Source organism: Cololabis saira, chromosome 22 (genome assembly GCF_033807715.1).
Source record: "Cololabis saira isolate AMF1-May2022 chromosome 22, fColSai1.1, whole genome shotgun sequence".
In the NCBI taxonomy this organism is placed as follows: Eukaryota; Metazoa; Chordata; class Actinopteri; order Beloniformes; family Belonidae; genus Cololabis; species Cololabis saira.
In genome coordinates, this window is record NC_084608.1 from 18,568,975 (window position 1) to 18,593,259 (window position 24,285).

The 24,285-nt window shown below is 41.9% G+C and overlaps 1 protein-coding gene across 4 annotated transcripts in view; it reads left to right on the forward strand.

Annotated features, from left to right (window-relative positions):
* The first annotated feature begins 1,364 nt into the window (after positions 1-1,364).
* ctdspla (CTD (carboxy-terminal domain, RNA polymerase II, polypeptide A) small phosphatase-like a) overlaps positions 1,365-24,285 on the forward strand; it is a 44,054-nt gene continuing 21,133 nt past the window's right edge. For all 4 annotated transcript variants that reach the window (XM_061713202.1, XM_061713204.1, XM_061713203.1 and 1 more), the window contains exons 1-2: positions 1,365-1,778; positions 23,466-23,632. In XM_061713202.1, coding sequence (XP_061569186.1) covers positions 1,703-1,778; positions 23,466-23,632 — 243 coding nt within the window. In that variant the 5' untranslated portion in view covers positions 1,365-1,702. The remainder of the gene's footprint in view (positions 1,779-23,465; positions 23,633-24,285) is intronic.

Below are 24,285 nucleotides of genomic sequence, written 5' to 3' on the forward strand. Positions count from 1 at the left end.
TTTGTAAATAATATAAAAGCAAACATCTTCAAAAGAGTGAAATCCATGTTTCATCCTGTGGTTCACACATAATCCTGTTTTCTTTTTTTTTTGCAGAGTCATTTAGTCCTGAACGTTGTTATATTTTGTGTATATATTATCTAGTAGTCAACCTATATGTTCTGTTTTTTTAATGGCTGATGTAATTATTAAAGATAGGGTAAGCAATTAAACTCAGTATCTAACCCAGAACTCTCTTTCTCATAGTCATTGATCATCTCCACCTGCTAGCTGTCGCTCTTATGAGTCCACTGTAAAAGAAAATGAAGAGTCTTCATAAACAGCCCTGGCTCTATAAAGCTGCCACAGACAGAGAGGGGACAGGCTGCCCCCTCAGAACACAACAATGCTCCAGCCAATCCCTGACAGGGGGAGGGGACACGCTGGGAGGTATAGTCCATGTTTATGATGTTTTCTCTGGGAACATTGGAGGGATGGGGGAGAGATCAGTTACCACTCCATACTTTGTTGGTATTTCCTTCAACAATAACAGACGTGCCATGCTAAAAATGGCTTACTTTACCTTTAAAAAAATGGCCAACAACTGGCCAATCGGTTATTTGTTATAACCCTGATATTATTATTGTATTTTCCGTCTTTATATGAATAAAGAGACAGAAAAACATATTTGAATGTCCATTAAAAGTCAGATAAAACAAGACGGTTGTACTGTACTTGAATCATTCTGTAACAGATTATGTTAAAAAGAATCGTTTAATCTGTTTTTTTTTTTAGTGATGTAATACTAAGCTTTTTTTTTTTTTTCTTATTTTTAAGAATCACGTTCCTGGCAATACATGAGCCGTCTTATGTAATCACGTAGTGGGATAATGATTATCCACTGCACGTTATTGTTGTTATTGTGGTGTAATACACTGTACACTGAAATTCCCTACGTTTCTTTTTACATGAATTAGTTAATTCATTTTTTTTTTAAGGATTATGTTTTCAAAGCGTTCATTATGGCGCTTAGTTGAAGTGTTTTTCGCCCCCTCCGAGATTTGAGGACATAAAAAAGGGAGAGGTGGGCGGACTGAGGGTATTTATGGTTCCGCGCTACACCAACTGTACGGTGCGCGTCGCCGAGAAACCTACGGCGTAGGCTCTGCGTCGATTTAACGTGGAACCATAATTTAGGCATGAAACAGAGACGGTCGCCATCTCTGCGTAAACACTGGGACCGAATCACGCAGTTGATACTGAAGTGTGTGGATCTACTCGTACAGTAGCAGCAGCAGGAGGAGGAAGAGGAGGAGGAGGAGGAGGAGGAGGAGGAGGAGGAGGAGGAGGAGGAGGAGGAGGAGGAGGAGGAGGAGGAGGGGGGGGTTATGCTGCCTGCAGCAGCGGACACACACACGGCTCCAGCGCAGGACGTGCGCTTTGTTTGGCTCCCGCACGTCCCACTGTCACTTCTGTTTTTTTTGCCGCGGTGGCCGCTCCTCCTCGCTGACATCTGCGCGCTGTTTTTTTGAGAGGACTGAACGCTCTTAGTAATAACAAAAAAAAAAGAAAAAAAGAAAAGAAAAGAAAAAAAAAAGAAAGAAAATGGGAATTTAATGGTGGACCGTCTCGCAGCCTGCGCACAGCCAGGACGGAGCGCGCTTGGTAATGTTCGCCAAGGAATAACACGGTGAAGCCGAGAGCGCACTTCCATCTCGTTTCCATGGACAACACGTCCATAATAACACAGGTTGCAAATCCGAAAGAGGAGGAGAGCATTTCTTCAGGTCAAGATAAAGGTAAGCGAGGCGCACAGAAATGGTGATTCATAGCAGACTGGCGTTTTCATTTCTGACATGCTTGAATCTCCGCGCATTTATGTATTTATTTATTTATTTTGTGGGAATCTGGAGCCCCCCTCGGTGCAGAGAGGAAACCGGGGATCCGGACCGCAACAGCAAAAAAAAAAAAACAATATCGACGTGCAAATCTCCATTGTTCAGCTGAAAGCTGGGGGGACATTTTACAGCCAGACCCCTCAGCTGGCCTGGCCTTTATGAGGCTGGGAACATGCTGTAACTTTATTTGTTTTGCAGCCAGGCAGATAAGATTTTCAAATGTTATTACCAATATCACGTGAGGTTTCCTGAGGGTTGATTATTATAGGGCCTGCTCCACTCCCCAATGTCGACATCACTGACTGTATGCATTATGCAAACAAATTCAACTGGTGATAAACAATTAGGCGTGGAAAACACACACATTAAACCAATTTAATATGGCCATATTGGGCCCTTGGAAGGGACTTTTTTTTTTTTGATTGAAAAAGGCATTGCAACCGTCTTAACAGTGTATATTTTGCAATTATTTCCCATGATACAATGAAAATCTAATTTTGAAGCAAAATGCTCCCCCTTGTGCAAAGCTATCATAATAACGTGCATTATCATATGATCTGAGAGTGTAAACACTGTTTAAAAATGTCAATCTCCAACTGTGCAAGAAGTGCCTGAAAACAAGCACCCAACAGCTGCTCTGCAGATTACAGAGGCTGAAGGAAAGCACATTTTTCCGTGTTGCTTTGTGTGAGTCAGACTTCACTGTAGTGATGACACAGATTACAAATCCCCCTCTTGAGTAGAGAGTTTTCATTAACTTTAAGAGGGCTTCTCATTAGTCGTTGGAGCCCCTCTCCTACCACTGACCAGTGTCTCCTGAGTATCCATTTTATTGTTTACTTGAATACTGAAGAAAATTTTATGGATGGCTGTAAAAACACATATGCTCTGATCCCCCCCCCCCCCCCCCCCCAACCCCCCCGTCGGCATCCATCCCCCTGAGCCACAGGGTGCTTGGAGGCCAGAGGGACCACAGCTTCCTGCAACACCCAGCGCTCTGTTGGAGAAAAAGGTCACCTTCCTGCATCACCCACCTCTGAACAGCTCTGACATCCAGCACATGAACCACTCTGACTCATTGGCCCCACAGTCAGACCTAATTAAGACAATCTGGACTTCTTTTTTTGCCTTGATTAAAGCTAATTGATTAACAAGAGGCAAATCTTCTGGATAACCTTTAATTAAATCACAAGAAAGCATCATCTGGATTTGAAACCGTAACTTTTGTTTTGACAAGATTAGTTGTGATTTGTGTGCCGTTACACTTTTCCAGAATTCATCCCCCTCAGGAGCTCACTGTACTTTCTGCACTCCTTCCCTGGCAATGGGGAATTTATTTGAAGAAAAATTAAACTATTGAGTCCTTCCTTTGCAGCTCCGTTTGATCTCTTGGGCAGAATTCCCACGCTTTCTTTTCCTCAGCATCCTGCTCAACTTGAACACTAAACCCTAGATGACACGTGGAATCTGACAATTAATCTGGCAGGATAAGGTCCAGGGTCAGCCCCTGACAAGAGATGACAGCACACACACACACGACTGTGAACGGCACTTGTCTCTGTGATTTGCTTGCAGAGAAACCTCAAACAAGTACACTTGCACATACGCACTCACATGTTGAATATTTCAGAGCACAGATAGGATATTCTCAGACTCCTCTCAATCTACTTTATGCATATTTCTTTTACACATTTGGACTATTTTATTTGTCTCCAAATATACGATACAAAATGGGTTATTTCAGTTGTGACACCAAGCTTGGTGCAAAGCTATGTATTTTTGTTTTTACCATAAAGTCACTTTTGCGTGTATGTTATATGAATTGCATCGCTTGCCACAAGCTCAAGCCGTGATTTACATCATAATGTTTATTTTTCAGATGAAAGAGAAAAGTTGCACTCTTTTAAAGCAATTTATTTCAAAAAGAGTCTCTATTCTCCGAAGCTATATTATGCTTTTCATTTGGCAGCCCCTTATTTTACAGGGTCTGATGCAATGAGAGGTAATTGCTGGACTAACAATGGGGGGGAGGGGGTGCATGCGCAGGCCGGCCGCTCTCGCTCTCGCTCCGTAAATCACCCAGGCTTTTCCCCGATAACTTCACAGGAATGGCAGGTGTCAGTGGACGAGCCGCTTGCCTTAATCAGATTAGATCAAATCCGAGTTTAGCCCTTCCTTCTCGCAGGGTGAGAGATGGCGGGCCGTGATCCCACAGCAATGCAGCGACGGCGGAGCGAGCCCTTCTCTCTGGAAGGCCTCACCGACTTGGCTTTGACTCGCGTCGTGTATCCCGGAAAGCGACTAAGTTTGATCTAGCGTCACACGAGGATAGAGCTGTTTCTTGCTTCTGCCGTCTGCATTTGTTGAATTTACCCTCAAGTGCGTTGAGTAACTGTTTGCTTTTTTAAAAACCACTTTCTTGGGAAAACAACAAAAAAACGTGTGGTTTTCCTGTCTGAGGCTCAGTAGTGTGCATTCTTCTGAACAAACTGGGATCCTGTCCTGTCCTCACTTCAGTTGTAGCTGCAACAGGACAGTTTAAACACTGAACTGTATACTATACTGGGACCATTAACCTTTACTCTTTAAATATCTTCAGGGGTTGAAGTGCACCTTCTGCCCTCTTACAAAAAAATGAGATCAAATGTGCCATCTGAAAGGAAACATAGACAAGGAGGAGTAGCAGATGCTGAGATTCAAGCAGCCTAATGGCATGTTAAAATATTATTCCTTCCAAGTCATCTTGGTTAGGAATTATTTGCCTTCCCAAAGGCAATGAGGAAAAAAACAAACACTGAAGCTGTAATTATATATTAATCTGGAAAAAAGCCTGTGATTTCATGCACACTTGGCTTTTGAGGTTATTCCTGGAATATGCTGCTGCACATTAATAAAGTGTTTATGATGTGAGGACCACACCTGCAGGGGACTGAGGGGGAGTATTGTGAGCTGTGGCGGTCCCGGCTCCTCCGGCCCAACCTGCCTCTCTCCTGCGTACAGCGGTCTGCTGTCACAACCATGCTCAAGTGTTGGGTTTGCTCTCGTCTTGGAGGCTTCCACCTCCCTGGAGAGTCGCATTAAACCGCTTTGTGTGCGTACTGTGGAGTCAATGTTCGGTCCAGCATTTTGACCGAGAGCGAGAAGAGAGAGGAGCTGGACTCTGGGCCCTGAGGTGCAGGTCCTTATTACAGATTTATGAGTGTGTTGCAGCCAGAGCTGCTCAGAAAAGCTGATTATCTGGCCCTCCAGGGACGTGTTGGAGCGTTAGATGTTTCCAAACACATCTTCATTACTCCAGTCCAGTGCCATAGTGGGCAGATTATTGGGAACAGTTGAATGTTTTCCTTCAAGCATAAGCTCTTTGATTGAAAAGCTTGTTAACCGTACGTGTGGCGCGGACCCGTCACTCAGCGCGTGGACGTCTGAAGCAGAACATGCAGCATTGCATCAGTCTATGGTTTATAATCATTCCCAGCAACTAGGAGCGATGGAACATTAGCTCTAAACAGCAAATACATGTTTTGTTGTGTGTTTTTATTGCTCAGAGATTCTGCCACTGTAAGTAGCCATTATGGTTTGTACATCTCATCATGCCTAAGTGTTAAAAGGTGTTTGCTGGTCGTGCTTAAAAGGAGGTTATACTTATGTTTTCCTAAGATTACTATTTTAGCTACGAGTTCTGTTTCTATGCTTTTGGTTTGTTTATATTGTGCTTTTGTTGCTTTTTGTCTCAATTTTATTTCTATCTGTTAGTTATTATGTGTTTTTATGTCTTTCATCTTTGACATAATTTTGTGCCTTTTTTTACTTGTGTTTTTATGCGATTCTTCTGTCTCTTTTCAGATGCTTTTTCTCTGAAGTTGGTTTTCTTTGTGAGCATTTTGCGTTCTTTAAAGTTGTTTTTTTTCTGTGGCCGACCTTGAATCTTTTAAAAACAACGAAAAGATGAGAGTGGACAATATATGCCACCTTTTTGGTTTTCCGCTTCTTTAAAAACCTTTTTGATACCATCCCGTATCTGTTCTGAAGCATGTTTGGCTTCGCTTGGCCGTCCGTCCTAATTGTTTTCCTCCTTGGTACAAAGAGTTGGTCTGGTTCCTTCAATCATGAAGACAGAACGTTTGGCCCAAACTTGTCCCATATCTGCAGTTTCTTTTGGCCCACATTGGGCTTTGTTGAGCTGCAGTGACTAAAGGTGAGTGGAGCTGCCTAAACCCAACCACACATACACCAGATGTGGACTCAATCTTCATTTTCTTTGGATCTTTGGCTCCTGGGCCATTACCGATGTCAAAAGCAGCCCACGAATTCTGGGCCACATCTGGCTCATACAACACATATCAAAAGCTACGTTTGGCCCGCTTTATGAGCTTCGGGGCATGTCTGGCACACAGAGCGTTTGCCGATGCTGTGAATGAGCCACACATTCTGAAATGAGCCCAGATCTGGTCCTAATGTGTCAGGGTCAGGGCCGGGATTCGCCTGTCATTTCCAGGGAGCTGTACCAACGGATGCTGAAGAAACTGCCTTGGATTATACAACCAAACACAGAAAATAGGCAGAGGGATAACCCGACTAGCAACAACAGACATCTAAAATGTAGTGCAGCGGAGTAGGAATATTGCTGAATGACTGTTGTCAGTTTTGCACGTCATGGACAGGTCGCCAGTCCATCAAAGAGCTACATATGTACAAACAACTACACACGCTCACAATCATGGCTAATTTAGAGTCACCAATAAGCCTAACATGCATGGTTTTGTTTGACCGGCACGTACTGAATCTGAACTGACTACATGTGAAGGCTACTGGTAATATGAAAGAACTTAGTTAAAGACTTGTCACTTCATGTCCTTTATGTAGGTCAATATTCCACATTTGCCGTAAATATGTCAACTGAACGAAGAAAAACACAGGAAATCAGGTTCTTTTCCCATTTCTCATGATTAAGTTGTCGCCTTTAATGAGCTGCTCTTGCTTGCGATGAACACGAGGGGCATTGCGACTATTTCATCAGGAATATTTGGAAAACACGTGGAAGTTAGGTGTTAGTAAGCTTCATCGTCCGATGTCATTTTTTTCCCCTCAATGACCAAAATCGTGAGTATATTTATTTCATTTATTTATATCTTTGTATGGTAATTTAGTCTTTTCTTGGTGTTTTTAGTATTAATATTATTTTATTTTTTTTAGTTGTTTGAAATTGTGAAAATCATTTTAAGTTAAGGGTCTGATGGGACATTTAACCCTCGCACAACGCTAGCTGGCGACTTCAGCCTTCAGACTAAGCTAATCTCTGAAACAAATATTTCTCATCTAGGTAATAAATTAAATCTTTGTCCCTATATGCCAAATGTATCTTGACTATTCATTTTTATTTCAAGTAATCATGTAAAGGTCCAACAACCTATGCTTTAGCCAACTGGGCAGCAACACCTCAACTTCCTTGTTTAATTTTGATCCTGATGCCGTGACAGATACAATCCTGGTGTTTATGATGCTGTGCTGGGATGGCAGGCACATTTTTAAGAGCCAGCATTATTTAGGAGGGTTTACATCTTTTTTTCACGTCTACTCACAATTAAAGCCAGCCAGTAATTATGAGCCAGCCTTCTTCAGATTCTCAAACATTCACAGGAGATCATAACGCAACCCATCCTCTGAGAGACCACAGAGGAACTAAGTGTGGGCCGACTCTTCTCTCACTCCTACACTTGATGACTATAAACACTCGAACCTTCACTCAGAACACAGTGGGGAGTTCACACGCTGCTGCATGGCAGCCAGACTAGCTTTCAGTTTAAAATATCCTTTTGCATTTATATTGTTGGTGTCCTGTACATGTATCGTGGCAGAGCACGAGGATCCATGAAACACACGAACATGTTTGCACTTATAGACCTCGAGCTCGTTTTCAAGATGGAGATATGCCAGAACCTGTCAACAGATCCCATGAAAACACTAATGTTTCTCATTCTTTTGTATTCGAGTTACAATATTGCCTCAAAACTGTTAAAAACACATAAATGTAAGTACAATTGTGCATCGTCGTGTCCATGTACTGGGACGCAGCCATCAAGCACAAGTAGCCACACTGATATGTGTTTTAGGGGATATATTTGACCATCTGCGTGTCCAAAATCAATTATTATCGGCCTTTTGCACCGACTCACGCTGCTGCGAACATTTGCTGTACATGGTTAGATGTACACACGTTTTGCAGCTGAAAATACTTACGTAATGCACTGTTAAGCTTTATGTGCACTTTATATTTTATAACTGCTTTACAGGCCAGCTGTTAATAGTTTCAGGCTGGACACAAACATTCAGACATCTGTCTATCGGTTCATGTGGTAAATATTCAATATTTGGATATTTGTTGGTTAGACAGACATTTCATGATCTTGTCTCTCAGGCATGCGATGAGGTTATAGGATGTTATATGAGGAAATGTCCCCTGTTTCTAATCCCATCCGTATCAACGGTTCAGTCGTGTCTTTAAAACAGTTAGTGAGTTTTTCTTGATTGGATCATGGTTCATGTAGGAGTTTTTTCTATTCTTGGCTGCGGTACATTATTGCCATTTTGAACCAGCTGAAGCATGTGAGTCTGTGTTCCTTTAAGCTTTTATTCTTTCCTCTCCTTATATAATTTCTTGTGACTGCTTCACTTCAAGTAGAATATGTGCACCCGCGCATCAAAATCTCAACATTTCTCTGCACGCAGTCAAGTTTGTCCTGTTAGTTGGTTCTTCTGGAGAGCAAACTTTGGGTTTTAGCGGGATTCTTTTTATGTCTGTGTGCTTTGGACGCTGTGGTTGACAGCACTGTGGCAAAGTTTTATGTTTGAATGTGGTCTCAAGTGGAGCTCACATGCTGTGATTGCTTGTTTTGGAGCAAACAGTGTTTCAAAATGTTCAGTGTGGGCTCTGAATAGTCTACTACTGACGGTTTTCAATTAAACTCATCGACATTTTCAGTTTTTATAGTCAAATTTCAGCTCATCAAACTTCAGACGACTTTTAATCAGCTCTGACTCTCTTGTTTTTCTGGCTCATGCTTGTCATGCCTCAGTTTAAATGCCCAGTATTGTTGCGGGGTTACGTCACGCGGCCACTCCCGCCGGTATTCTGCTACCGCTTCTAACAGGGCGGCACAAACTAGGATTAATTCAGCATCCATTTGTGGAAACGGACATAGCCAAACAGGTCGATACAGTCAGGAGAAAGGCATGGGTCAGGAGACAAAGCGGGAGTGTGCTGGTGTGCGTTTGTGTGGGTCAAGAGGAGGGAGCAGGGGAAAGCCTTTGGATTACAGGCAGGTATTCAACCTGCCGCTGACATGGGATGGCCTTTCTGCGTATTTCGCTCTCTTCCGTCTGTCGGTAATTGCCTTTCTAAAAGTGAGATCGTTGTTTTGTTCACAATGATTTTCTGCCACCCGTTCCTGAATTATACCGCGTCCCAGTTTGTGAGATAATTGGCAGAAGGGCACGAACGGGCTTATACATTTTTAAAGAGCTGAGCAGAGAATAAGCAAACACTCCCATACAGAGGCCGCAAGAGATACAGGGAGGGCTTTTCTCCATCGTCCATAGGTAAAGGTGAACGCCGTGCAGCTGTGAATCTCAGAGGGCTCCAAGTAGGACATGCTGTGTGGGGAAATGATGGTGAATGCCTTCCAGAGAGCGGAGGAATGGGAATCTGAAGTTGCGATACATGAGCAGGATTCACACATGCTCACACCAACACACGCACACACAAATGGATGCCCTACTTGTTTTGCTTCATTTTCACCCGCAACAAGCATCTTTTTTAATGTGCATAAATGGCATTTACTGCAAGAAAGGGCAGTCTGATGTTTCAGTGCTGGTTCAGTCGTGAGTGAGTTTTACTCAAAACAAAAGTGAAAAAGGCCATCAACAGATTCCACTTAGTGATAGTTTACTTTTAATAAAGAGCCGCTGCTCGGCAGCTGTAATCAAAAACCAGCTTCAGACATGAGATACGTAACGCTGATGGCTTCATCTGCCTCTTAAAGCGACAACATTCGGTCCTTCAGGCATTGCCTACTTTTTTTCTTTTTTCTTTGGCTTAATGTTCCTAACATTTTATTTAAATTTACCTGAGTAGAGACCGTGAGAGCAATGGTGCATGTGTAAGACATTTGCATAACCCTGGGCTGTGCATCAACTCAAGTCCTCATACAGTCATAGTTCATCATAACAACATGTCATGTCACCAGTGGGTGCAAAGCGTGATGGAGGTGGGTGGAAGCAGCTCGATGTGTCGTTATTCTGTATGTTCGGGCCTGTGGCAACTCCTCTCCTCTTCTGCAGTCTATCGCTTCTCATTTAACTTTCTAGTTGAACCCAGCAATAAAAATGTGAGGTGATATTTTCTTTTTTTATTGGGATTTGATATGAATGGAAGTAGGGGTGGGTATTGGGAAGGACCTCACGATACGATACGCATCACGATACTTGAGCCACGATACGATACACATTGCGATATCCCGATTATGCAATATCCCGATTATTATATTCTACATAGTTCACCGAAAATTTTAAAAATGCATTACACATCTTAAAATCCAAGTTGTATATATGTACATCAGATGATAGTGATGGATCTTAAAATCCGAGTTGCACGTTCATCAGATTATAGTGACAATTCATGGGACAAACTGAGTCAAAACAATGTTTTATTATAACTATACAAGCTAAAGTTACAACATATTTGTATATGTTTTTCATATTATTTACATCATATGAAATTAACATTAAATTTAGTATGAGGTTGCTTTAATTATGTGGGAAATGATAATAAACACAAGAAAGATGGGTACTAAAACCAAGGACAGGCACAGTGATCAGTCAGTATAGATATAAATCCATAAATAAATAAACCTCTGTCCATTATTTTTTCATTTTTTAAGGACAGGCAATTGTGTTATATAAAAAATAAATTATAAAATTAAATAAAACGTGAAATAAAACCTGAGCTCAGTGCAGGGCCCTCCCAGGGTTGGTAGAGAGTGGCAATGCCAAGGACTGTCACTTAGGTAGGAGCACTCGGTGATATAATGGGAAAAAATCGGGGATAAAAAAAAAAAAAAAAAAAAAAAAAAAAATCGATATTCAAATTTTTAATATCGATATTGAATCGGCTGGAAAAGTATTGCGATATATTGCCATATCGATATTTTTGCCCACCCCTAAATGGAAGTCATCGTGTCGAGTCAACATGCGATATTATCAATCTCGTGTAGGTTGCCGGCTTGCTGAACCGGATCAAATCAAAATCATATCATGATAGAGTTTGTGAAAACTAGAAATTAGTTTTAAGATCAAATAAATGTTTTTGGTAGCCACACAGAAACAAAGTCTCTGTCGAATAAAGCAGTTATTCAAAAGTGCAACAGCCAGAAGAAGGAAAAGGAAGCAAACTTCTTTTAAACACAGACATGGAGCTCTGAGAATATTAAGAACGTGGCACAAGTTATATCTGCTTGCTGGTCCGACTTTAATCTTCAGCTAATTTTTATTACGGTCGCTATCCTGCAGACTTTTGGTAGTTGGCTGTCTCATCTTGGACAGACTTAATTGCATCCTTTTCTTTTTCTGAGGCCTCGATGATCTTGGAATCGCAACCCCATAAAGAGGTTCCCCACCTGCAGCGGGTTCTGGTTGGAATGGGCTCTCAGCTCGTTTACTGTGAAAAATACTCAAATCATAGTTTATCCTTTGGAGAAGACGGTACCTTAGAGAGTCAGCTTCCAGCTTCCAGCTACAGGAACAGGACATGTGATGAGCCACAACCAAACTAACACAAGTGAGTCTTTGCAAGGAAAACAGTCCATCCTGGATGAAGATGTTCTGTAGGATGTATAAGAGAATTAGAAATAAAAGATTTTCTTAAAACCAAGTGAGTTTTAATCTTCATTAATCCTCCTGCCGCCCATGAGAAGTCTGTGCATGGAAATGCCTTCAGACAACTATAAAACTAACTAAGCAAGACCCAATCTGTAACCTGGCCAAAAGATTTTGTTGTGCAGCAACTAATACCCAGCGTTCTTGGGCGTGATTCATGTTAGAGACCGCAAGGAAACTCTAATTTTGACCATCTATCAAGGACCAGGATGAGCTAGGAGCCTTCTTACTTTGAGACATCACTTCTAACCGCTACATGTCGATACCTCTCCTGTGTAACTGATTGCCTGAGTGTCCCAGGTTCCTGAAAAATTAAAAACTAAATGGAGATTTGAATTTCCCTCACTCACTGGATCAGTCTTTCAGAGTGAAGCCTAAAGACAGGCGTTCGTGTACCCTGACATTAATTATTCTACGGTTTGTTTCGAAGCCATCTACCAGTCGAGAAGGATTTCCCATTAGTCACCAAAGCTGTTGGCTTTCAGCGCACAGTTGTAGATGAGAAAATAAAAAGACATATAAATAATAAACTGCAGCCGCCTCAAACAACACAATCCACAATGCTGCCGGTTGCGCAACGCTTGTAGAAGAGTCAGATCTCCCTCATTATTTCTCCCTGAGCTCTCAGTGGGTTTGTTCCCTGGCTTTTCTCGCCTTCTTCATCTTGCAGAATGTTGGAGAGACAATCAGACTCGTCCTCCGGGGGCTGCAAGCACAGTGGCTCCTCCACAGCACAGTTCCCACACTGCTGGGGCAGGAAAGCAGGGGCAGGCCCACCCACATGTGTGTGTCCGGTCCGGAGTTTTAGTGACACTGAAAAGGTTATTATATAAAGGTTATATGTTCATTTGACTGCAAGTCATAATACTCAAATGCATTATTGACTAGTGTCACATACATAAGGCCATACATGTATATAAATCTGTCCAGATAAGACAGGAGATAAAGCCAGAAGGGCGACTGACGGTCAGTCAGTGTGATTGGAAAGCGTCTGAACTGAGGGTACCTCCACAGACTGTCATTTCCAGCCTCAGCTGTCTGTGTGGGGAAGTTAGGAGGCTTAATAGGAGTTCATTTAGTCATACTGTGCTATTATTGCCTCGATGGCCTCACACATAGGACCTCCTAGACCTCAGCACAGAAAGCACGCTGAGTGACACCAGCAACTGTCAGTCTCGGCTCATTTGATCCAACCGGCCCAGCTGTATTTTCTATATATGTGACTGTAGAAAGTGTCATAGTGAAGCAGATGCCCTTTGGACTGAATATTGTATCAGAAACAGATCTGCTTTAATTGTCATCACCTTTCTTGCAGGAATTTTATTGTGTAAAACATGAGCAAAGTATTTTTTTTGTATAAAATTCTAAAGAGACCTTTATCATTTTTAATTAGTTAATTAGAAAAGTATTTATAGCTTAGTTTGTGTTTATTGTTGTCCTTAAAGATACTGAATCAATACAATGAATCACTGAACTGAACAGTTTCCTGATTTACATTGTGAGATGAAGGGAAATTAAAACTTAAAGCCTCCATGAGTAAAAGTGTCTGGTGAGGAACATAGTCATGTAGAGATATGCTAATCAGATTGATATATGCAGTACATTTTGAATATAAACATTTTTGTTCAAGTTATGCAAGTGTTTTCTGCTGCTGGCTGCATTGTTCCATCATTAGGTCGTATTCATTTAGAACAAGTTCAGCATAAACACATTGGGCACACTGATGGAGGACTATGACATCTCTACCTCATGAATACACCGAAACTGGAGCTGAACTTGGTTTATTTTTTTAAATTTTTAATTAATTTATGGGCAGCTTGGTGGTTAGAATTGTTGCGTCATGTTCTTCCCATGCTAGTGTGGTACTCTGGCTTCCTCCCACAGTCCAAAACCTGTGTGTCAGGTTAACTGGTGGTTCTTAATTGCCCACTGGAGTGGGTGTGTTAGCTCGTTTGTCCGTATGTGGCCCTGTCATGGACTGGTGACCTGTGCCAGTTGCACCCCTACATGCCTTTTCACCAAATAGAGCTCGGGCAGGCTACAACAGACCTCTGTGACCCAAAGAAAAAAATGACCAGATATACAGTAGATAGGTTTTTTATTATTTTTGCTCACTCTCTCCCTCCCGGGGCCGCAAGGGGCCGCCTGCAGTAATGCATCAGTTCATATAAGCTGTTAAACTAGACGCTGTGCTGGAAACCTCAGCAGTGTGGCACGTACATAAACTCCTCCTCCATCGCATTTATTCCTGTAGCATGCTTCTCGGCTGATCTCGCACACATCAACGTACCGTGCCACGCATGTGCGCCCTTGGCACTTGGTCATGCGTCAGCCAGACAGTGGCGCTTCGGTGCCCAGTGTGACATAAGGTAACATACTCAAGAAAGTAAGGATGGAGCAGAAAACAGGAAAATCACATGTGATGTGTGACGTCTGGCACCTCTAATAATTTAGATTATGTTTATAAATTGTTAGATTTGTGTATATACTAATCAGTATATTCGTATAAAATTGCATTAGTATAAAGAAATGTTCACTCTTGGTTTCATGCAAATGGGATGTGTCTGATGAAATCATATTCATCATAAATAAAAACCTCAAATATTCAGAGGCTGATTAATGCCTGCGCTCATGAATTATACGCCTGTATGGTAAAAAGAAAAAAAAGAGTAGTGTTGTGTATTTAAAGTGTTCCCAGAGATGGTGTATTGCTGCCGGTCTTTCTTCTTCAGTATTATTCTGCTGACAACCCCTCAAAGGAGTTCCCTTGCTGCTGTCTGTTTCTGTTAGTGATAGCCGGGGACAGGAACCGGCTCTTCTCCAGGTGCTCACTCTGCCACTTAATATTGTCACCTCAAGCTTCAGGCGAGCATCAAAACCCTGCTGGGTATATATGTGTGTGTGATAGGTCTGTTCCTCATTTTAGCTACTGTCAAATAAGTACTTTATCTCACATGTTGCTGCATACTCCCTAAACAGCTGGTTCCACTTTAAATGCAAGCCGACCACTCTCAAAATCGCAGAGACGAGAAGCGACAAATACTCTGTGAAACCATGCCCAGAGCCTGAGGGAACGAGCAGGGCTTCTTTAGCATGTCATTTTTTTGTTGGTGCTGTCTGTTCGACTGATGTCAGATTACCACCATCTCAAGGCTTTTTTTTTTTTTTTTAAATCAACCAGCTAGACTGCACAAAAATCTCTCTGGGCGGAAAGTACCTGGCTGGCCCATTTAAAACCAGCCTGTTTTCCATCTAAATTATTAAAGATCCACATTAACATGGGCAGTTCTCACGTTTACCACCATGCCCCCCAGGAACTGTGCACCTTACCTGCCCGGGTGGTCAAATAGGTGCTACTAGAGTGCAGTTCAACATCTGTCCCCTAAGTGATAATGCCATATCACAAAAAATAATTAGGTATTTAAATTGGCTTATGTATTGATTCTGTGAGTTTGATGGCTTTTTTGGACACTTTTACTGCAAACATGGCAATCCATTGGGGTTAAAAAAAATTGTGGGCTCCCATGTACTCAGAGTATAAACAGATTAAAGGTTAACTTCTTGTTCTTTGTTCCCGTAAACGTTTGACAAGATTTTCATTTAAAGTGGCCATATTATAATCAGTCATCTACTTTCAATCTCTTGTACTTTGCTTTGTGCTTAGCTATGCCCCCCTGCATGTCTGAAAGCCTGTAATTATTTCAGAACAAGGACAAGGAAAGGCTCTTCCTAAGAGCCAGCAGAGGCTGCTAAAGTGTTCTCTGATTGGTCAAATTCATGGAGGCTCACCAAGGGGCGAAGTTAACGGCTCGTGAACGAGTGTAGCTCCTTTCGCCAGTCAGACGCCAGTCGCCAGTTTGACAGGTTATCAACATGACGATTTCAGCATTTCGTGTAAACGATTTAAACACCCCACTGTCCAGGGTGAACCCCTGCCTCTTGCCTGAAATTAGCTGGGATAGGCTCCAGCAGATCCCCGTGATCCTGCAAAGTATAAAGCGGGTATAGATAATGGATGGATGGATTGATTTAAACACCTTCCATGCATGTTTGATTCAGAATCAGATTAAGAATTTAAACTTGAACAGTACGGCAAATGAAAGTGGGACAAAGCAGAAAGACAAAGACAGCTGGATGTCTCCCTGTTGTCAATCTATTTTTGACTCCAGTGTTGCTAACAGTTTAAGCCATCTCGTCAGTAATACTGATCCCTTTTTTGTGTGAGATTCTTTGAAGTTAATTGATTTTTTTTCTTGCTGGCACAAGACAGAAGATAAAAGAATGATACAACCTTGGTTGCTGCACCAACAACATTTGCACTACAATTCAAACACATCTTGGCTATCGACACTTACATTTTACAAACATTCAATGCTTTTGCCGTCATATTTAGCATTTTTGCTTTTAAAATGACTCGTGAAGCTCTTGTTTGTGGAGGCACACTGCCATGCAAGGATATCCAGCCCTGTGTGACATCACAGAGAGCTGAAGGTAGAAAAAATCCAGTTAGACGTTTATTTTATGCATGAGAATACTGCAACGTGCTTTCAACTAATTTCTTGAGCCTCTGCACACTTCTACACAAAACATGGAAAATCATATGGTCACTTTTTGTAGTTTGTTCTTTTTGATGTCTGCCGGCCTGCAGCCAAAGTTCAGTCAAACTCAATAATTCACCAGTAAATACCATTTGGGCAACAGACAATGGAGGGGAACTACACAACCTTCTGCACCACAAATCGTGTCCCTTCCTTACTCATTCTCCAAGTTCATATGCAGATATCTGTTTACACAGAACTCATTCAATCCAGACTTGTTTTCAACTTGGTTTAAGCCAAAAGTACATTGAGAGACTCTGAGAAACATTCCCACATTCAAATCTTCGTCCAACAAAAACACAATGAAAGCATTTTTTTTAATGGTTACGGGAAGTGATGGCAATGTACCTTCAGGAAAAAAAGGGAAAAAGTCTAAAAAACACATTATTTCTACTATGTGGTTTCTAAGATGATGATATAATGAGAGGACACATGAGAGGTATAGCATACTGAAGTTGTTGATGCTGGAAATATTTCCAAAAGTTAATTTATATATGCAACAAAATTGATCTATTGATCCCTTTTTCATGCAAACAACGATAAAAGGCTATACCCTAAATTACCAACACAAAGGCCCCGGACTATTAATCAATCACTATCACATACTGTATAGGGGCGTGCATGGCTATGTGATGATGTCATTATGTAAGCATGTTATATAAGGGTCTGTGGTGTGCTCACATGCAGGCATGAAAAGTCATTTTAGTTGTTTAAAGGATCCTTTTACCGAGCTGAGCTGAGTAACAGAAGTTAAATAAATTAAGGTATCAAATGCAAGTACTGCTTTCCTGTCGGGTAGAAAGTTTGTAGTTATTTTCAGTATAATGATAATGATTAACTGATCAAAAACACCCCACAATCTTCTTGGATTGCTCCAGAAAGAGAACAACAAGATCACAGATGACGTTTTTTCTGGAGGATTCATTTGGGTCAAAGGTGAATCCAAGCCTGACATTTTAAATGTGTTGTATTTCATCAGAGCACATGTTTTTGTGTCTTTATAAATCTATAGCGCAGGACAACCATCTCCACGGTCTGGGGCTAAGCCGCGGATCATATTCCGTCTCAGAGCCTGGCAGTTTTCCACGTTGTGGGTCACAGGGTGATTATCTCTTCCTGTCAGGAATGCTAAGAATTTCCTGCGTTTTTTTCCCTCTTCCGGCCTTGTTAGCGGTTGTGCCTGAACATGTGACAGAGAGCTCGGGGCCTGGTTGATTTTGATTGACGAGCCAGCATTCTGCTGCATTACCCAACATCCATCAAACACGGATACTGAATGAAATGAAACATATTTAGTGGTGAAATAATGCGCACCTGCACAGATAATTTTCTGGTGTTTAAAGCCACTTTATTGCACCGCCCTTTGTGTTACTGTTATCAACAGACCCACAGACGACATGCTAATCCCTTCAGTCTGATTGCTTTTGTGAATTAAGTCATTCATATAGTGTTATGTGCAGACCCACACGCCCCCTGCTTTAATGGCAAAAGCTGCACTTTAACCTCCCGCTGCTACTCCCGGGCCTGAGAAAAGCTGCATTACTATGCAGGGCGAGCTGACTTCGGACACATTCCTGATCAAGGACATTGAAAGGAAAAAATAAATCTTCCATGTCCTTTAGTGTGTTAAATGTGCAGTTTTTTTTAATCAACACACACACACACACGCCTCTTTGCCTCAACATGTGAACAGTGTTCAGAGTGTACAGAGCATCTGTGCGCGTGTTTGAGTGCATGTCTGCTCAGTCTTCGACAGCAGTCAACGCTCAGCTATGTTGTTTGTGTCTAAAGGGAGAAAGGAAAGCTCTGTTTGTGTAGGGTGGTGGTGCAGGAGGGGGTGGAGTAAGAACCAGACCCAAGTATAGGCTGTCTCACCACAGTGACTCTCCCCACCCATTCTACGCCCTTCTTCTCTCCCCCCCTCCACATCCTTCGCCTTTCTCTCCCTCTCTCAAACTCCCACCTGCTTTGTCGGGGCGGTTGACTGGGGCAGCAGATTTAGGGGGGGGGGGGTCTCAAAATGGAGGAGCGAAGAATGACATCAAGATGTCTGAGGCCAAGTTTAAGGGGATTGGGGGCTCATGCAGGGTTTTGTAAAGGAAGGTTTACAGTTTAAAGGAGACCGTCCGTTTTTAGCCATTTTTAGTGCTCATATACAGTATGAACAGATTGCATCTTATACAAAAATGTTTTTCCACTCCAGTGTATTGAAAAAAAATGTCAGGAAATCGTGAGAGTGACCTGGTCGTCCAGCGTAAACCGTGTTTTTTAAGAGCTACAGTCATTTTTTCTGAACTTCTTAATACATTTTAAAGGGGACCTATTATGAAAAACACGTTTTTTCTTGCTTTAACATATATAAAGTGGTCTCCCCTCAGCCTGCCAACTCAGAGAAGGAGGAAAGCAACCAAATTCTGCAGTGTCTGTACAGCCGCCCGGATGAGCCATCCAGTGTGATGTGGATCTACGAGCCGTTCAGATTCTGCTCCCTTCGTTACGTAACCAAAATGCAATTAACATAGGTTGGCCTCCGATGCGTAAACCACGCCCACAACTAACTCCGCCGGCCGGAGCTTCCACCATCTTTTCGTAGCGGTGTATTGCATCATTCAGGCAGCCAATCAGCACAGAGCCTCATTATCATAGCCCCGCCCACTCAGAATCCCACATAGATAATGAGGTTAGAGAATGGGAAGATAAAGACATGGCTCAGAGACTTCATTTCCTATTTATTTAGCAAAAACAATCAAAAGCTTGTTTTTAAGGCATTCTAGTCCAGTTTTAAATAGGTGCCATAATAGGTCCCCTTTAAGTTAAAGATAACAAGTGTCTTACTATTTTATTAAGCCACTAGCAGTTGTAGAGGTTTGTTTGTCGAGTAGAGTGTGATGAGGGCTGTCAACTCACGACAGGACGACTCAAATCCAGGCTGGGCTCTTACCGTGAGGAGTTCTATCTGCACGGATTTCCTCCGGCCTCCTGCCACGATCCAAAATCACAACCCTGATCAAGATGGGGCAGGTATAGATCGTATAAATGTTTTCGTCATGACCAGGGCAAGATTTTGCGCTCTCAAAAAAAACCCCACTGCATGGATGATGATAGGGAGCGACACGGAGATATCTTGCCAACAGACTTTTCAACCGGTCATCATATGCAAGGAGTTGATTTTCTTTCAGCTTTGCCAGGGACTTTCGCAAATGGTTTTCATAACTATTTCTATGAAATTATTTCGCCTGCTGTTGGGAAGCGGCAGTCAAATTCTGTGGACGGAGGAGCTGACGGCTCCTTATAAACTCTAGCCAGCCAACAGTGCATAAATGTTGGTTTTGGAGAAAAACAACTTGTTGAAGGATGGTGTTATTAGCAGTTCTGCGGCCATCTTCGTTGTTTTGAATAGTGGCTCTTGGAACACTTATCTATAGCCCCTTTTACATTGGCGAATACCCCACTATTAACACATGGATCTCTAGCTGCCCCGCGAATAACTCGGCTCCGAGGGTTCAGTTAACCGCGGGTCGGGTCTAATGTAAACAGAACTAACACGGGATGGCGGGTCGTGGGAGGGATTTGTTGGTCACGTAACCTGGGTAAAATTAACCATTTTTTTTTATTTCTTTAATTTACTATTATTATTTTATAAAATAAAGAAACAGCTGATGAGTGTAACGACAGTCGCAGGACGTTACAGGTAGGGCAAGAAGATCCGCTACTCAGCCTCAGAGACGAGGACGCCATAAACTGGCGTATGTCCAGAACCACGAGGGATGGTCTATTGTTTGAACAACTGGACACAAAGATGACAAATGGCCAAAAAAACGCTCATCCCCATGTTCATCCATCCTCGTTTTGAAAACTACACCTGTCTGACAGCATATAAATCTTGCTGATGTAGGGATAATACGTCATTCTTCACGTCCACACAGGTGACACTATGTTACACACATAGGGCCTCCGACTCGTCTTCCCTCTCCTCAACTCGCCTTCAGGCACGAGGTGACAAATAACACGCCTTGTGTTAACATTGCCAACGAGCGTTAAACACGCATTCATCATCCAGCGTTAATAGTACAATCAGTTCAGTACAATCTGGATATCTCTGCATCGTACACAACTATAATACGTTATTAATAAATGGAATTTTGGTCCAAATTATTTAATTTTTTGGGGATGTTGTGATCAATGGCTTAAACTTGATCCATGGAATTTCACAACAAAAAGAAAAAAAATTAGATCTGTGGTCGAAAGGGGGTTGTATTTTTAACTTAACAAAAAAGTATTTCTTTATGTTTAAGTTCCTTAGGATGTCCATTGACCATTATAGTTGTAACTGTGCACCAGGTTTTCTGTGTACCAGGGAAACTGTACATAAATTCAAACATCACTGGCAGAAAAACAAACCAGAAACCTTTAGGATGGAGCAAATACAGGGAGAGAGAGTGTGTCTGTCAGCGTTAACAGGTTCTGAGAGCACAACCTCTTCCATGTTAACACTAGGATTTGTTATGAAGTAGATAGTTCCCATTTTTGATCCTCATTAGACTTTCTCGGTCTGATTTAGCGGCAAAAGCATTAGGCTGAATCTCTTCAGTGTTTATTCAATCTAAGTGTGCAGCATTTGACTCGTCAACCAAGCCCAAGCAGCCGTGATGTCAGCAGTTATTCAGATCCAGAATTGTTTGTTTGTTGCCTTCTGTTTTTGTTTTCGTAATACAAAAACGGTCAAAACTACATATATTTGTTCGGAAAACTTGAAACTGTGATCTAAAGCTATGTTTTTCAGCTTTTGAAGAAACTAAAAAAGACATAAGCTTATATAAAACTGAAAGGTAAAATCTTCCACATTTATTTTAAATGACTCACTCTGCCATTATTGTAACATAATAAATTGAAAGCTCGGAATAAGAATTACGTAACAGAATAACTGTTGTTTCAGGATAAACGTGAAGCATGCAGACATCTCTGTCTTAAAGGGTTAAACACTTTTTACTATTTATCAGGATTCATTTGCTGAAACACTGCATGAATAAATGATCTCCGTTCATAAAGTGTTACACCGAGAAATTGAATAAAGCCTATCACAAGAAGATTGATCTGTCATTCTCTGGTGTGAGACACAACAAAGTGCACCTAGGACAAGGTAGTATTACAAACCATACCAGGCCATCCCCATTCATTAATACAGTATTGTCAGTGATTGTTTTATCAATACATCAGACCTATATTACCCCTTGTGGTCAGAAGTGATAGTACTACATAAAGTTGCTTTAAATCATGTGTTTTGTTTTTTTTAACATGAAAGAGAAATTTACCTCCATAAAATTGTTGCTCTCCCTACCTTGTTACTTTTAGCAGCAGAAAGTGGCCTTTTCAACAACGGTAATACATTTGATTTAACCACTTTACAGGGATCACAACATGTTGTCACAGTCTTCCTTCTCCAACTATTTAGCGGCGTTCATAGGCTGATTGTCTGCCTCTCCCGATAAGAATAGAAAAAGAGCCACAAACAGAGAAAGAACAAAGAACATGAACTGCCCAGAGCCTGTCAGATCCAGTTGGAGTAACTCAAAGATAGTTCCTGGCATCAGTCTGAAGGCAGTCGGAGCAGGCTGTAAACAGCCGCAGCATGCATGGCTAGCTGCACTGCGTGTGACACACGGATCTATGGACGCGTTAACCAAATGGCAGCAAACAAGGATGCTGTGTGATGGCAGCTCCAGGGAAAGAAAATCCTCCCTAGCTTATGTCAGCCTGTGGACATTTCAAAGCCATAAACAGATGTGGAGATCTTGAAGTTTCTATGTTGTTGTTTTTTTTTTTTTTACAAATTTTTACTAGCAAGAAGTTATACAATGCAGTTCAAGGAATGATGTAACTGGGGCCCAACATGTGTACATTGTTTTCTGAAACAACACGCTGAGCAGATCACACTGAGCAGGCTGAACTGATCAGTTGCAAAGCTCTGCAACGCTCCATCACTGATTAACCGCCATTGCCAAACAAACAGCTGTGGTTTCATTAAAGTCACGTACCAGAAAATATTTCACATATCTTCTGAACAAAATGTAAAACAAACTGTATGTTCACCACAATATTCTCATTTTACAGCATCTTTTTCAAATACATATTATACTCCAACCTTGTCTCCCTCTTTTTCCATCTTAGCCACATTTACAGCCTCTTTCTCATACAGGAGCTACTTTACTAATATTTTAGCTCTTAAGCATGTAGAGAAAAAATATGCTCCTGAAAAGGTTATTTGTTAGAAATGGAATAAACAACCAAAATAAAATCATCTCAGCTATTTTTACTTTTCTTGATAAATTACATTTCATGCCACTTTATATAGTAATTCCCTGTACTTTTTCGTGCACTAAATTTACTTGAGCAGTTCGGGGACTAGTGACATCACAAATGATTACATCAAATAAAAAATACACAGGAATAAGACTCGCAATTCCACCGTACAATAACTTTTTTTTCCCCCAGAATTAAATCCAAGCCTTTATAATGTTTACACAATGTTTTACGGTGATAAAATAATCAGAAGATACTAAAAAATCATCAGATGGGAGCTCCTTTTTGCTGTGACTGTCCGTGTTCTCCGGTAATGTTGCCATGGCAGCAGACCCACCGTTCCCCTGGACACTTGTGGACACAGAGGCACGTGGACAAAATTGATTATTGCTGTTCCCATGGTGACTTCACCCTGAGATGATTGTTTATACAGATCTAAACAGTCTGATTTTGTATTTCTTGTGAGATGTATAGAAAGACGGTGTTGGAGCATACATGCATCTTTGAATAATACAGGCTTAAAATTGCTTTTTGGGCTGTTGCTGTAGCTTTCTACTCCTCATACAAATATGAGAGTGGTATTGAACTGCTTATCTCACTGTCCACACCAGCCTTGTAAAGTGATATTCCTCAAGTGTGTGCCTTAGTTAGGTCCTTACATACGGTGTATAACCTTAACGCTGGTGCTGGCTGACAAATGTACTAAAGGAGAGCCTTTGTAACTGTGCTTCTTCTTTGTATTTGTGCTTCCTTCTTCCAGTCTCCCAGTCCAACAGCAGTCTAAAGAAGCACCGGAGTCGGAGTATTTTCAGCCCCTTCTTTTGCTGCTTCCGCAACTACAATGACTACCACGTGGAGCCACCACCCACCAACAACAAGGCACTGTCTCTGCCCCCTCCGCCAGAAGAGAATGGCAGTCCTCCCAAGGTAAAGCTCATTTTTCTCTCTTGTAGTTGACCAGGGTCCAGATTACATACCATGTGCATTCAGGGGAATCGAACAAACCTTGTGGGAATGAGTTCCTATTTTATGACAGGATTCCCAGTTTGACTGGAGAGGTCCCATAACGAGGAACATTTGTTTGGTTTTATTACAGAGAGCTTGTTAGGGTTTGCCTTTTCCTGCAGAGGGTTGAGGCTGAGGCGTTGTGCTGTGTTGCCTCTCCGAGCTCCCCTCCACAAATTTTTCCAGCTGCTTCAAACCCGTTGAACCCAGAGGTTGTTTACCATCCACTGCTCGAAAATACGGGCTGGCTTCCCATTTTGCATTCTTCGATATCTGCCTACGCACACAACCACACACAAAATAACACACAGAGCACTGAGGACGCTGTGAAGCGCTAAAGACATGCGCCCGCTCCCTCGTTCCGGGGCGCAAGAGTGCACAAGTCTTACCATGACAACACATGCACGGACACAGACATGCGACTCAAAGTGCTGCCTTTCTAATCTCCATAAAGTCGACCTTGTGTGTGTGTACGGTATGATGGATTGCCTGGCACCCACGCCTCCCCCTTTCTTCGTACACACTCTGACCAGTGTAGTGAGGATGTGTGAAGAGAACGTTCTGGCTGCAGAAAA